Source organism: Mobula hypostoma, chromosome 23 (assembly GCF_963921235.1).
Source record: "Mobula hypostoma chromosome 23, sMobHyp1.1, whole genome shotgun sequence".
NCBI classification, from domain to species: domain Eukaryota; kingdom Metazoa; phylum Chordata; class Chondrichthyes; order Myliobatiformes; family Myliobatidae; genus Mobula; species Mobula hypostoma.
Genome location: NC_086119.1, coordinates 59,753,622 through 59,769,953, shown reverse-complemented (window position 1 = coordinate 59,769,953; position 16,332 = coordinate 59,753,622). Strand labels below are relative to the sequence as shown.

General features: G+C 45.1%; 1 protein-coding gene across 1 annotated transcript in view; it reads left to right on the top strand.

Annotated features, from left to right (window-relative positions):
* LOC134337032 (solute carrier family 2, facilitated glucose transporter member 11-like) overlaps positions 1-16,332 on the top strand; it is a 52,872-nt gene that overhangs the window by 18,077 nt on the left and 18,463 nt on the right. Inside the window, exons 5-9 of the mRNA XM_063031798.1 lie at positions 2,955-3,084; positions 10,821-10,969; positions 11,593-11,780; positions 13,040-13,150; positions 13,270-13,371. Of these exons, the coding sequence (XP_062887868.1) occupies positions 2,955-3,084; positions 10,821-10,969; positions 11,593-11,780; positions 13,040-13,150; positions 13,270-13,371 (680 nt within the window). The remainder of the gene's footprint in view (positions 1-2,954; positions 3,085-10,820; positions 10,970-11,592; positions 11,781-13,039; positions 13,151-13,269; positions 13,372-16,332) is intronic.

Below are 16,332 nucleotides of genomic sequence, written 5' to 3'. Positions count from 1 at the left end.
CAATAGCTCTACTGGGTGTTTTTTTTATAGACGACCCAAAAGTAACAGGGACATCGAGGAGCAGATAGGGAGACAGATTCTGAAAATGAGTAATAACCAGGGTTGTTGTGGGAGATTTTAATTTCCCAAATATTGATTGGCATCTCCCTAGAGTAATGGGTTTAGATGGGGTGGAGTTTGTTAGGTGTGTTCAGGAAGGTTTCTTGACACAATATGTAGATAAGCTTACAAGAGGAGAGGCTGTACTTGATATGGTATCGGGAAATGAATCTGGTCAGGTGTCAGATCACGCAGTGGGAGAGCATTTTGGAGATAGTGATCACAATTCTATCTCCTTTACCATAGCATTGGAGAGGGATAGGAACAGACAAGTTAGGAAAGCGTTTAATTGGAGTAAGGGGAAATATGAAGCTATCAGGCATGGAAGCATAAATTGGGAACAGATGTTCTCAGAAATGCATGGAAGAAATGTGGCAGATGTTCAGAGGATATTTGCGTGGAGTTCAATAAGGCATGGAAAGGATGGTAGGGTACAGGAACCGTGGTGTACAAAGGCTGTTGTAAATCTAGTTGAGAAGAAAAGAAAAGCTTATGAAAGGTTCAATAAACTAGGTCATGATAGAGATCTAGAAGATTATAAGGCTAGAGCTTAAGAATGAAATTAGCAGAGCCAGAAGGGGTCATGTGCATGGAGCTGAAGGAGGTAGCAGAGGTATATGATGAATAGTTTGCTTCAGTATTCAGTGGCAACCATAGGGATGAGTTACAGTGGGCTGAAATGCTTAAGTCTATAGACATTAAGAAAGAGGATGTGCTAGAGCCTTTGAAAGGTATTAAGTTATACAAAATTGCCAGGACTGGCGAGATATACCCCAGGCTACTGTGGGAAGTGATGGAGGAGATTGCTGAGCCTCTGGCGATGATCAAAAGGGACAAGAGAAGTGTCAGAGGATTGGAAGGTTGTTCCCTTGGGAACAAGATAACCCAAGAAATTTTAGACAATGAGTCTTACTTCAGTGGTGGGCAAGTTGTTGGAGTAGATCCTGAGAGGCGGGATTTATGAGCATTTGGAGAGACGTAGTCTGATTAGGGATAGTCAGCGTGGCTTTGTCAAGGGCAGGTTGTGCCTTACAAACCTGATTGAATTCTTTGAGGATGTAGCAAAACACATTGATGAAGGTAGAGCAGTGGATGTAGTGTATATGGATTTTGGTAAGGCATTTGATAAGATTACCCATGCAAGGCTCCATCAGGAAGTAATGAGGCATTTGATCCAAGGAGACATTGCTTTATGGATCCAGAATTGGCTTGCCCACAGAAGGCAAAGGGTGGTTGTGGATGGTTCGTAGTCTGCATGGACGTCGGTGACCCCTGGTGTTCTACAGGGATCTGTTCTGGGACCCCTCCTCTTTGTGATTCCTCGCTTCCCACAATAGCCTGGGGTATATATATCTCGTCCAGTCCTGGCAATTTGTATAACTTGTACCTTTCAAAGGCTCCAGCACCTCCTCTTTCTTAATATCTATAGACTTAAGCATTTCAGTCTGCTGTAACTCATCCCTATGATTGCCACTGGTGATTACTGAAGCAAACTATTCATTTTGTACCTCTGCTACCTCCTCTAGTTGCACGCACTGGATGAAGAAGTAGAAGGGTGGGTTAGTAAATTTGCTGATGACACAAAGGTTGGGGGTGTTGTGGATAGTCTGGACGGTTGTCAGAGGTTACAGCGGGACATCGATAGGATGCAGAACTGAACTCAGAAGTGGCAGATGGAGTTCAACCCAGATAAGTGTGAGGTGGTTCATTTTGGTAGGTCAAATATGAAGACAGAATATAATATTAATGGTAAGACTCTTGGCACTGTGGAGGACCAGTGAGATCTTGGGGTCCGAGTCCATAGGGAAGGACAATGGACAAGGGAGTTGCTTAGGGAGCGATCCTGCAGAAAGCAGAAAGTGAGTGTGGGGAAGATGTGCTTGGTGGTGGGCTCCCATTGGAAATGGCGGAAGTTTCGGAGAGTTATGTGCTGGATGTGGAGGCTGGTGGGGTGGTGGTGAGGACAAGAGGAACCCTAACCCTAGTAGGGTGGTGGGAGGATGGGGTAAGAGCAGACACACGTGGAATGGAAGAAATGCAATTGAGGGCAGCGTTGATGGTGGAGGAAGGGAAGCCGCTTTCTTTGAAAGAGGAAGACATCACCTTCATTCCAGAATGAAAAGCCTCATCCTGAGAGCAGATGTAGTGGAGACAGAGGAACTGCGAGATGGGGATGGCGTTTTTACAAGTAACAGGTTGGGAAGAGGTATAGTCCAGGTAGCTGTGAGAGTCTGTGGGTTTATAATAGACATCAGTGGAGAAGCTGTGTCTGGAAATAGAGACAGTGAGATCGAGAATGGGGAGGGAGGTATCAGAAATGGACCAGGTAAATTTGAGGGCAGGGTGGAAGTTGGAGGCAAAGTGGATGAAGTTGATAATTTCAGCATGGGTGTAGGAAATGCGCAGGATGGACGCCAGTGCAGACTTGGAACATAGACTGTTCCACGTAGCCGACAAACAGGCAGGCATAGCTGGGACCCATGCGAGTAGGAGGAGCCAAAGGAGAAATTATTGAGCGTGAGGACAAGTTCCACTAGGCCAAAGAGAGTGGTGGTGGAGGGGAACTGGTTGGGTCTGGTGACCAGAAAAAAACAGAGTTTTCTTTCTTTTGCCCCCTTCTTATTGAGGCTGTTGTTGGACAGATCCCTACATTGTGGTGTTTGTGTTAAGTCTTAGACACTCAGTGTGACGTGTTACTGGTGATCACTGTATTTCAAGACTGAATTGGAATGAGTAAGTGGGACAAGAAGAGGGTGGGCAATACTCACACGATGATTGCATTTGAATGCTTTGTAAAATTGACAGTGCAGCAAGGGCCGTCTTTTGTCAGTTCATGTCTTCATGTCTGTTTGAAGGTATTGGCCTCAACGTTCACAGTATGTATCTCGGGGAAAGTGCACCAAAAGAACTGCGAGGCCTGGTGTCCCTGACTCGTGCGATGTTCGTTGCCTTTGGTAAATTCATAGGACAAGTGATTGGACTCGGGTAAGCCTATCAGCTTTTCAAATCTCACTTATTTTCTGCCTTCTGCTAATGCAAGCCTGTGGTATTGGAAATAATTTATTATTCTCATCCATATTGAGATACAGTGAAAAATTTGTCTTGCATATTCTTCTTCTTCATGTGCTTTGCACGTTACACACTTGGGCGATCATGGCTTTCCACATCGAACGATCCCATGCAGCATCAGTGATATCTCGCACACTTAGATCAGTTAGTTCTTTCACAGTGTCCATATATTTTCTTCTTCGCCTTCCTCTTCCGCGTTTCCCAGGTATACAGCCTTGTAATGTCAGGTATTCTATTTCTCCCTTTCTGATGACATGGCCCAGGAATTTAAGTTTCCTCTCATTTAATGTTCTCATTAAAGATCTTTTTGTATGGGCACGTTGGAGTACTGTCTCATTAGTTACCCTATCTCTGTGTGATACTTTCAGCATTCTTCCAAGAAACCACAGTTCTGTTGCTTCTAAGTTTCTCTGGCGTTCTGGTGTTATAGTCCATGTTTCGGAAGCATACAGTGAGATTGACCAGTTATAACATTTTAGTCGCCTAAGGCTTGTTGTCATAGAAATGTGTCTGTTGGAAGTTGGTTTTGGCAATGGCAATGCACTGAGTAGTGATTTGATCCATGCATATTATTATATGAATCAAATCAGTACTCAGTGCATTGAGGTAGAACAAGGTAAAGACAACTTTAGAATGCAGTGTAATAGCTATAGAGAAGGTGCAGTGCAGGTAAACAATAAGGTACAAGATCAGAATGAAGTAGTTTCTGAGGTCAAGAGTCCATCTCTTGTACTGGGGAGCCATTCAACAGCAGGATTAATGATGTTCTTGAGCCTGTTGGTACGTGCTTTCAAGCTTTTGCATCTTTTGCCTGAGGGGAGAAGAGAGAATATCCGGGCTGGAGTTTTGATTTTACTTGCTGCTTTATGCTGTATTCTTGTCTATCAGGCAATAAGAATGCAGACAGAGTCCATGGAGGAGAGGGTGGTTTATGTTACGATCTGAGCTGTGTCCACAACTCTCTGCAGTTGTTTTGTTGTCACATCCAAGGCAGTTGCTGTACAAAACCATGAGACATCCAGATGCTTTCTATGGTGCATCAATTAAAATTGGTAAGGATTGGGGCTCTGAAGGAAGTGAGAGCCGCTGCTTAATGTGGGAATGAAGTCAGAAGTAGACCCTGTGCCTCCATGACACAAAGGTTGGGGGTGTTGTGGATAGTGTGGAGGACTGTCAGGGATTACAGCGGGACATTGATAGGATGCAAAACTGGGCTGAGAAGTGGCAGATGGAGTTCATCCCAGATAATTGTGAGGTGGTTCATTTTAGTAGGTCAAATATGATGACAGACTATAGTATTAATGGTAAGACTCTTGGCAGTGTGGAAGATCAGAGGGATCTTGGGGTCCAAGTCCATAGGACACTCAAAGCTGCTGCGCAGGCTGACTGTGGTTAAGAAGGCATACGGTGGATTGGCCTTCATCAATCGTGGAATTGAATTTAGGAGCTGAGAGGTATCTTTGCATCTTTTGCCCGAAGGGAGAAGAGAGAATGTCTGGGCTGGAGTTTTGATTTTACTTGCTGCTTTATGCTGTATTCTTATACAGCTATATAGGACCCTGGTCAGACCCCACTTGGAGTACTGTGCTCAATTCTGGTTGCCTCACCACAGGAAGGATGTGGAAGCCATAGAAAGGGTGCATTACAGATCAGCATTCAACACAATCATATGCTTAGTTCTAATCAACATGCTTCAAGACCTGAGCCTCTGTACCTTCCTCTGAAACTGGATCCCTGACTTTCTAACTGGAAGACCACAGTCTGTACGGATCGGAAATAACATCCCACCTCACTGATAATCAACACTAGTGCACCTCAGAGATGTGTGCTTAGCTCACTGCTCTGTCCTTCCCAAAACCACAACAGTGTGGCTAGGCACAGTTCAAATGCCATCTATAAATTTGCCGGTGACACAACTATTGTTGGCACAATTTCAGACGGTGATTAGGAGGGGGACTGCAGTGAGATAGATCAGCTGGTTGAATGGTGTCTCAATACAACCTTTCACTCAACGTCAGTAAGACCAAAGAATTGATTGTGGACTTCAGGAAGGGTAAGTTGAGGGAGCACACACCAGTCCTCATAGAGGGATCAGATGTGGAAAGGGTGAAGAACTTCAATTTCCTGGGTGTCAACATCCCTGAACATCTATCCTGGGCCAAACATATTGATACAATTATAAAGAAAGCACGACAGCAGCTGTATTTCATTGTGAGTTTGAGGAGAGTATGTGAGTATGTCACTGAAGACACTCGCCGATTTCTACAGAGAACAGTCTAACTGGTTGCATCACTGTTTGGTGTGGAGGGGCCACTGCACAGGATCAGAAAATGCAGCAGGAAGTTGTAGTTCTATCATGGGCACTAGCCTTCCCAGCATCCAGGACACCTTCAAAAAACAATGCCTCAAAAAGATGGCATGAGACCATAAATTAGAGGGGCAGGATTAAGCCATTTGGCATGTGAAGTCTGCTCCGCCATTTCAGCATGGCTGATCCACTTTTCCTCTCCGTTCCATTCTCCTGCCTTCCTCCCATATTCCTTCATGCCCTGATCAATCAAAAATCTATCAACCTCTGTCTTGAATATACGTAAAGACTTGGCTTCCACAGCTGCTTGTGGCAACAAATTTCACAGATTCACTTCTCTCTAGCTAAAGAAATTCTTCCTCATCTCCATTCTAAAAGGACACCCCTCTATTTTGAGACTGTGTCCTCTGGTCTTAGACTCTCCCACCATAGGAAACATCCTCTCCACATCCACTGTATCAAGGCCTTTCTCCATACAATAGATTTCAATTAGGTCTCCTCTCATTCTTCTAAATTTCAGTGTATACATGTCCAGAGCCATCAAATGCTCTTCATATGACAAGCCATTTAATCCTGGAAATATTTTTATGAACCCCTTTTGAATCCTGTCCAGTTTCAGCACATCCTTTCTAAGATAAGGGGCCCAAAACTGCTAACAATACTCCAAGGGAGGCCATACCAGTGCTTTATAAAGTCTCAACATTATATCCTTGCCTTTATAGTCTAGTACTCTGTACTCTTGAAATGAATGCTAAAATCACACTGGCTTTCCTCACCACAGACTGGACCTGCAAATTAACCATTAGGGAATCCTGCATAAGGACTCCCAAATCCCTTTGCAACTCAGATTTTTGTATTTTGTGTGCAGCTTTGGTCCCCTAATCTGAGGAAAGACATCTTTGCCATAGAGGGAGTACAAAGAAGGTTCACCAGATTGATTCCTGGGATGGCAGGACTTTCATATGAAGAAAGACTAGATGAACTGGGCTTGTACTCGTTGGAATTTAGAAGATTGAGGGGGGATCTGATTGAAACGTATAAGATCCTAAAGGGATTGGACAGGCTAGATGCAGGAAGATTGTTCCCGATGTTGGGGAAGTCCAGAACGAGGGGTCACAGTTTGAGGATAGAGGGGAAGCCTTTTAGGACCGAGATTAGGAAAAACTTCTTCACACAGAGAGTGGTGAATCTGTGGAATTCTCTGCCACAGCAAACTGTTGAGGCCAGTTCATTGGCTATGTTTAAGAGGGAGTTAGATATGGCCCTTGTGGCTACGGGGGTCAGGGGGTATGGAGGGAAGGCTGGGGCGGGGTTCTGAGTTGGATGATCAGCCTTGATCATAATAAATGGCGGTGCAGGCTCGAAGGGCCGAATGGCCTACTCCTGCACCTATTTTCTATATGTTTCACCTTCTACTAAAGTGATGCCCATACATTTTCCAAGACTGTGTTCCAGCTGCCATTTCTTTGCCTATTCTCCTAATCTATCTAAAGTCCTCTGTAGCCTCCCTATTTCTGCAAAACTATCTGCCCCTCCACCTATCTTCTTATCATCTGCAAACTTTGCAACAAAGTCATCAATTCCATCATCCAAATCATTGACATATAACGAAAAAAGATCAGTCCCAATACAGACCCCTCTGGAATACCATTAGTTACCGACAGTCAACCAGAAAAGGCTCCCTTTATTCCCACTCCTTGCCATCAGCCACTGCTTTACCCATGCTTGAATCTTACCTGTAGTACCATGAGTTCATAGCTTGTTAAGCAGCCTCATGTGTGCCAGCTTGTCAAAGGCCTTCTGAAAATCCAAGTACATAACTTCAGTAGATTCTCCTTTGTCTGTCCTGCTTGCTATTTCTTCAAAGAATTCCAACAGATTTGTCATGCAAGATTTTCCCTTAAGGAAATCATCTTGACTGTGGCTTATCACGTGCCTCTAAGTACTTGAAACCATAACCTTAACAATCGACTCCAACATCTTCCCAACCACAGGGGTCAGACTAACTGGCCTATAATTTCCTTTCTTCCGCCTCTCTCCCTTCTTGAAGAATAGAGTGACATTTGCAATTTTCCGGTCTTCTGGAACCATTCCAGAATCCAGTGATTCTTGAAAGATCATTACTAATGCCTCCACACCCTCTCAGCCACTTCTTTCAGGACCCTGGGTGTACACCATCTGGTCCAGGTGACTTACCTACCTTCAGACCTTTCAGTTTCCCAAGAACCTTCTCTCTAGTAATGGTAACTTCACACACTTCATGCCCCCTGACACTCTCAAACTTCCACCAAACTGCTCATGTCTTCCATAGTGAAGACTGATATAAAATATTGATTCAGTTTGTCTGCCATTTCCTTGTCCCCCATTACTACCTTTCCAGCATTGTTTTCCAGTGGTCTGATATCCACTTTTGCCTCTCTTTTACATTTTATGTATCTGAAGAAACTTTTGTTATCCTCTTTAATATTATTGAATAGCTTACTTTCTTATGTTCTATCTTTATGTTCTGAATGACTTTTTAGTTGCCTTCTGTTAATATTTAAAATCTTCCCAACCCCCTAATATTCCATTAATTTTTGCCCTATTGTATGCTTTTATGTTGGTTTTGACATCCCTTGTTAGTCATGGTTGTATCATTTAGCCTTCAGAAATACTTCTTCCACTTTGGGATGTATATATCCTGTGCCTTCTTAATTAATTCCAGGAAAGTCCAGCCATAGCTCCTGGGCCGTCATTCCTGCCAGTGTTCTTTTCCAGTCAATTCTGGCCAGCTCCTCTCTAATTCTCTTCACTCCACTGTAATACTGATACACCTGACTTTAGCTTCTCCTTCTCAAATATCAAAGTTAATTCAGTCATTTTATGATCACTTACCCCTAAGGGTTCTTTTACCTTAAGCTCTCTAATCATTTCTGGTTCATTGCACAACACCCAATCCAGAATAGCTGATTCTGTAGTGGGCTCAACCATAAGCTGATCTAAAAAGCCATCTCGTAGTCATTCTAGAAATTCCTCCCTCTTGGAATCCTGTACCAACATGATTTTCCCAATCTACCTTCATGTTGGAATACCTCATGACTATTGTAACATTGGCCTTTCTATCTCCCATTGTAACTTGTAGACCACATTCCTACTACTGTTTGGGGGTCTGTATACAACTCCCATCAGGGTCTTTTTGTCCTTGCAGTTACTTAGCTCTATCCACAACGATTCAACATTTTCTGACCCTATGTCACCTCTTTCTAATGATCTAATTTCATTTTTTTTTACCAACAGAGCCACACCACCCCTTTGCTTTCCTGCCTGTCCTTTTGATACAATGTGTACCCTTGGACATTAAGCTCCCAGTTATAATCTTAACATAGAAACACAGAAACATAGAAAACATACAGCACAATACAGGCCCTTCGGTCCACAAAGCTGTGCCGAATTTGTCCCTACCTTAGAACTACCTAGGCCTTACCCATAGCCCTCTATTTTTCTAAGCTCCATGTAGCCATCCAGGAGTCTTTTAAAAGACCCTATCGTTTCCGTCTCTACCACTGCCGCCGGCTGCCCATTCCATGCACTCACCGCTGTGTAAAAAAAAAACTTACCCCTGACATCTCCTCTGTACCTGCTTCCAAGCACCTTAAAACTATGCCCTCTCGTGCTAGCCATTTCAGCCCTGGGGAAAAGCCTTTGACTATCCACACAGTCAGTGCCTCTCATCATCTTATACACCTCTATCAGGTCACCTCTCATCCTCTGTCGCTCCAAGGAGAAAAGGCTGAGTTCACTCAACCTATTCTCATAAGGCACGCTCCCCAATCCAGGAAACATCCTTGTAAATCTCCTCTGCACCCTTTCTATGGTTTCCACATCCTTCCTATAGTGAGGCGACCAGAATTGAGAACAGTACTCCAAGTTGGGTCCTATATAGCTGCAACATTACCTCTCAGCTCCTAAACTTGATGAAGGCCTTCTTATGCCTTCTTAACCAGAGTCAACCTGTGTAGCAGCTTTGAGTGTCCTATGGATTCGGACCCCAAGATCCCTCTGATCCTCCACACTGCCAAGAGTCTTACCATTAATGCCATATTCTGCCATCATATTTGACCTACCAAAATGAACTACCTCACAAAAATCTGGGTTGAACTCCATCTCAGCCCAGTTTTTCATCCTATTGATGTCCCGATGTAACCTCTGACAGCCCTCCATACTATCCACAATACCCCTAACCTCTGTGTCAGGAGCAAATTTACTAACCCATCCCTCCACTTCCTCATCCAGGTCATTTTTAAAAATCACAGAGTAGGAGTCCCAGAACAGATCCCTGAGGCACACCACTGGTGACCAGCCTCCATGCAGAATATGACCCATCTACAATCACTCTTTGCCTTCTGTGGGCAAACCAGTTCTGGATCCACAAAGCAATATCCCCTTGGATCCCAAGCCTCCTTACTTCCTTAATAAGCCTTGCATGGGGTACCTTATCAAATCCGTTGCTGAAATCCATATACTCTCATCTACGGCTCTACCTTCATCAATGTGTTTAGTCACATCCTCAAAAAATTCAATCAGGCTGGTAAGGCATAACCTGCCTTTCACAAAGCCATGCAGACTATTCCTAATCATATTATACCTCTCCAAATGTTCACAAATCCTCTCAGGATCTTCTCCATCAACTTACCAACCACTGAGGTAAGACTGAATCTTCTTTCAGCCATGATTCAGTGATGCTTACAACATCATACTCGCCAATCTGTAATTGTGCTGCAAGTTCATCATGCTTATTCCGTACACTGCATGCATTCAGATATAACTGTATTCACCCTTTCCGATTTTTGTCTGCCTTTTACTTTTCAACTCATCCTGTTGACTGCAATTTTGTACTATCATCAGCTTTTCCTTGCTCGGAGTATCACTACACATTGCCTCTGTTTGTAAACCAACTACCTCATCTTCAGCACTATCATTCCGGTTCCCACCCTCCAGCCAAATTAAGGATCCCCACCACCCAGGACACCCTCCCTTCTCCATTGAGGAGGAGGTATCGGAGCCTGAAGACTCACATTCAATGTTTCAGTGTCAGTTTCTTCTCTTCCACCATCTGACTTTTGAATGGACAATGAACCCATCAACGCCTCCTCACTATTTTCCCTCTTTTTTGCACTATGCATTATTCTTTAAATATATATTGTAATTTATAGTTTTTATAATGTATTACAATGTACTGTTGCTTCAAAACAACACGTTCTGGTGGTACTAAAGCTGATTCTGACATTCCAGTAGTTCTGATTAGATAGCTGGGCTCCCATTGATGGCTGTTATGACTGCGATCTGACATTTATCTTTCCTCCAGGGAGATTTTGGGAACAGAGAGTGCCTGGCCCTTGTTGTTGGCCTTCAGCGGTCTCCCTGCCCTCATCCAGCTCGTCCTCCTGCCCTGGTTCCCAGAGAGCCCCAGATACTTGCTGATTGACAGGGGTGACAAGGACTTGTGTGTGGACGGTGAGTGGAAGCGGTGAGGTTGTTCTTCCTTTGGGGTGTAGCTCTTCACAACGATGTTGACGTTACAGTAACGGATTGGGTGCTATAACCACCCAGCGACCTCAAGACACGCACAGGACCAGAGAGTAAAATTCGGTCAAGGTTGGTCCGCTCTGAACCAAGCCATTTGCTCTTTTTTTTTTTAGAAACCCGTGAATAGTTGCATTGCGTTGTATAATCAGTGCCCCTCCTGGTTCTGCAACAACCCTTGTTGAGGAGCCAAGGCACTTCACAAGAGCATAATCAGACACTAATTGACACCAAGACATGTAAGGAGATATTAGGGTAGTTGACCAAAGGTGGGTTTTAAGGAGTGCCTTCAAGGGGGAAGGAAGAGTTAGGGAGGCCGCAAGGTATGAGTGGAAACTTTAGAGTTCAGGACAGTCACAGCAGAGGCAAAAAGGCCAGAGATGGAGAACAGAGATGTAGCTGATTACCGATCCCACTGCCAAAATCACTCGGAACCTACTCTCCCCACTCTGATCTCAGGGGCAGCGTGTCTCTATTTATAAAGTGAGGAGAAGTGGGCTTCTGTTGCAGCCTTACCTCCACCTAACCACCTGCACTTGTTCCGTGCCCTGCAGCTCTCCGCAGACTCTGGGGTCAGGGAGATTTCTTTGAGGAAGTTCAAGACATGGAGGCGGAACAAGCCGCATCAAAAGGCGAGCGAGCAAAGACGGCCTGTGAGCTGTTCCAAGACCGCTCAGTGCGGTGGCAACTGATCACCAATATCATGCTGACTGTCGCCATGCAGCTGTGTGGTATCAATGCAGTGAGTAGGAGACACCTTTAATTGTGTTTAATTCAATGCAGGGGCACAGCGGGCACAAACTCACATTGGTACACACTGCAGAAAAGAATACAGACAGAAATAAACACCCAGGCAGAAATGCTTGCATGCACACTGACAGAAACGTGCCGACACGGAGTAAACACGCACACGACAGAAACGTGGTGACACGCAGAGTAAACACGCACACGGCAGAAACGTGGCGACACGCAGGGTAAACACGCACACGGCAGAAACGTGGCGACACGCAGGGTAAACACGCACACGGCAGAAACGTGGCGACACGCAGGGTAAACACGCACACGGCAGAAACGTGGTGACACGCAGAGTAAACGCAGACCGACAGAAACGTGGCGACACGCGGAGTAAACATGCACATGGCAGAAGTGTGGGGACACACAGAGTGAACGCACACGACAGAAACGTGATACGCGGAGTAAACGCAGACTGACAGAAACATGGCGACACGCAGACCGACAGAAACGTGATGACAGGTGGAGTAAACACACACACTGACAGAAACGTGATGACACGTGGAGTAAACACGCACACCGACAGAAACGTGGTGACATGCAGACCGACAGAAACGTGATGACACGTGGAGTAAACACGCAGACCGACAGAAACGTGGCGACATGCAGACTGACAGAAATGTGACACATGGAGTAAACACGCACACTGACAGAAACGTGGTGACATGCAGACCGACAGAAACGTGATGACACGTGGAGTAAACACGCAGACCGACAGAAACGTGGCGACATGCAGACTGACAGAAATGTGACACATGGAGTAAACACGCACACTGACAGAAACGTGGTGACATGCAGACCGACAGAAACGTGATGACACGTGGAGTAAACACGCAGACCGACAGAAACGTGGCGACATGCAGACTGACAGAAATGTGACACATGGAGTAAACACGCACACTGACAGAAACGTGGTGACATGCAGACCGACAGAAACGTGATGACACGTGGAGTAAACACACACACCGACAGAAACGTGGTGACACGTGGAGTAAACATGCAGAGTAAACACACTGACAGAAACGTGGTGACAGGTGGAGTAAAACTGCCAGTAAATGCAGATGCACCAGGCCAGGGATAAGATGAGAATTGCCAAGGGTGCGTTGTCCCTGTGACGGGGTGTCTGTTGTCTCTGTGATTATGTTTGTGTTGCCTCTGTGAAGTGGAAATCTCAACACTAAGGTTGACTTGTTTTTTTTTGCCCCTTAGATCTATTTCTATTCCTCCGAGGTATTCCAGGAAGCTGGAATTCCTGACTGGACGATACCATATGTGGTGGTGGGGGCAGGGGCCACACTGCTGCTCACGTCAGTGGTCAGTGTAAGTGCTGGGCATTGGGAGACGGGGTGGAACAGGGAGATATGGAGGATGGGCTTCACACTCTCCGCTCCAGCGCTCTCCTTCCACTAAAGCTGTTGAAATCCTTTTGTTTTGCACAGGGGTTGTTCATTGAGCGAGATGGGAGAAAGGCCTTGTTGTGGAAAGGATATGGTTTAATGACACTGTGGGCAGCTCTCCTGTGTGTCGCTCTGCCTCTGCAGGTGAGTGTGCAATCAGAGAACACAGAATGGGTAGAGATCACAGTGAGGACATTTGGTCCATTTTCACATCTTTATCAGAACAACTAATGGTCTTGCAAATTTTCTACACCATCGATTTATCCAGTTCCTTCCTGAAGACCAAACTGGAACACATCCTCCAGCGGAGTCCAGTCACACCCTGCAGAAAAAAAAATTCCCACCTGTCACTCACTCCCCTTTCTAGCTCTGATGAATGGGACAGGCTCCCCCTTTCCCCCCTCCAGACCCCTCATCATTCTATATCCTTCCATTAGATCTCACCTCAACCTCCCATCCTCTCCAATTTATTCATGTAACCATAGCTTCTCATCCTAGTTTTGTTGTTTCATATGGCAGGTGTTTTTCTCTTCACTTCTAATTGTTTTTTGTCAAAAGTTGGCTTGATTCATGAAGTGTGGTCCTGGCGAGGCAGGCACGAGAGCCGGGTGTGGATTAATCTTCACCTGGCATCTCATCCGCAATCGTTCCAACATGAGTGGTCCTGAGTTGAAGCACACAAGCCTCCACTCAACATCAACGTGTTGATCCTCATCCTAGTACACGCTCCTGTAAGAAGGCATGAAACTGCTAATGCTGGAAGTCTAGAGCAACACACACAATGGCAAACGGAAATGTTAACTGGTTGGTTTCCCTCCACAAGTGTTGCTGCATTCCCCCAGCCTTTTCTAACATCCTTCTTACAGTGTGACCACTTTCTTCAGTTGTAGGTGGACCAGTAGGCGCACTGATCATAGAAAACAGAGGGATGTGCAGGAAGGAAATGTTGCATCAGGGATTTCCAACCTTTTTTATGTCATGGACCAAAGCTTTAAGCAAGGGGTCCATGGACCCCAGGTTGGATGGATTAGATTGATCTTAGAGTTGATTGTAAAGATGGCACAACATTGTGGGCTAAAGGGCCTGTACTGAACTGTGGTGTTCAACGTTCTGTCAAAATCAAAGTAAATTTATTATCAAAGTACATATATGTCAGAATATACTACCTTGAGATTCATTTTCTTGCAGGTGTTCACAGGAAAAATAAATTCCATAGAATTTATGAAAAACTATACATAAAGAATGATAAACAATGTGCAAAAGAAGATAAATAATGCAAATAAAGTAAATAATACAAGAACGTCAGTCTTTGAAACTGAGGCTGTAAGTTGTGGAGAGTGATGTTCAGAGTTGTGGAGAGTGATGATATAGAGTAATAACTGTTCCTAAATCTGGTGATATGGGACCTAAGTCTCCCGTACCTCTTGTCCAACAGTTGTAGCGATAAGAGGGGGACAGGATGGGCGGTGGGGGGGGGGTGCTCTCCTTGATGGATGCTGCTGTTGATACAGCTCGGAACTGTGTTTGCCTTTTCTCCATTTTCTCAGTATTCCCTGTCACTTGTAATTATTTGTCCACACACATTCCCAAGTTATTTTATTCAATGTCGTTTCTCACCATTGAGAAGTCAGAGGTCCAAAGGGATTTGTGAGTCCCCATGCAGGAATGCCCGAAGGTAAGCCTGCAAGTTGAATCAGTGCTGAGGAAGGGATGTGCAGTGTTTGCATTCATTTCAAGAGGACTAGACTATAAAAGCAAGGATAATGCTGAGGCTCTATAAGGCATTGAAGTGTAGTGAGCAGTTTTGGGTCCCCTGAAGATGTGCTGGCATTGGAGAGGGTCCAGAGCAGGTTCGTGAGAATGATCCCAGGAGTGAAAGGTTAATGTATGACGAACACTTTATGAGTCTGAGCCTGTACTCACCGGAGTTTAGAAGAATTGGGGGCAGGAACTCATTGAAACCTATTGAATATTGAAAAGTCTAGATCAGGTGTTCCCAACCTAGTTAATGGTAGTGGCCCATGGCATAAAAAAGGTTGGGAATCTCTGGCCTACATAAGAGGGGACATGGAGAGGATATTTCCTATTGTGGGACCAGAGGGTGCAACCACAGAATACAAGAATGGAGGAACTCACCAGGTCGGTCAGCATTCGTGGAAAAGATCGGTTGATGTTTCGGGCTGGAATCCTTCGTCAGGACTGTAGAAGGAAGGGGCAGAGGCCCTATAAAGAAGGTGGGGGGAGGGTGGGTAGGAGAAGGCTGGTAGGTTCCAGGTGAAAAACCAGTAAGGGCAAAGATAAAGGGGTGGGGGAGGGGAAGCAGGGAGGTGATGGGAAAGGTGAAGAAGGAATAGGGACTCTGCCCCCTCCCCCATCTGCCTATCACCTCCCTCATGGTTCTACCTCCTTCTACTACCCATTGTGTTTTCCCCTATTCCTTTCCTGCTTCCCCTCCCCCACTCCTTTATCTTTCCCCTTACTGGTTTTTCACCTGGAACCTACCAGCCTTCTCCTTCCCACCCTCCCCCCACCTTCTTTATAGGGCCTCTGCCCCTTCCCTCTTCAGTCCTGAAGAAGGGTTCCGGTCCAAAACGTTGACTGATCTTTTCCACGGATGCTGCCCGACCTGCTGAGTTCCTCCAGTGTGTTGTGAATGTTGCTTTGACCCCAGCATCTGTAGATTATTTTGTGTTTAGAATACAAGAATGTCCCTTTAGAACAGAAATGAGGAATTACTTTAGCCAGAGGGTGGTGAATCTGTGGAATTCATTGCCACAGACAGCTGTGGAGGCAAGTCATTGGGTATATTTAAAGTGAAAGTTGATAGGTTCTTGATTAGAAAGGATATCAAAGGATATAGGGAGAAGGCTGGAGAATGGGATTAAGGGGGATAATAAATCAACCAGATTTGAATGGTGGAGCAGACTCAATGGGTGAATTATCTAATTCTGCTCTTGTATCTTATGGACAGGGTCTTATGGTTTTATGATTCAGTAATGAGGGGCTACTGCAAATATGTCTGCTGGTCTCTACTTCAAATCTCTTTTTTAACCATTTACCCTAATTAGATATGGCTTAGAGCTGCATTTGGGTGGTAAACCCTGG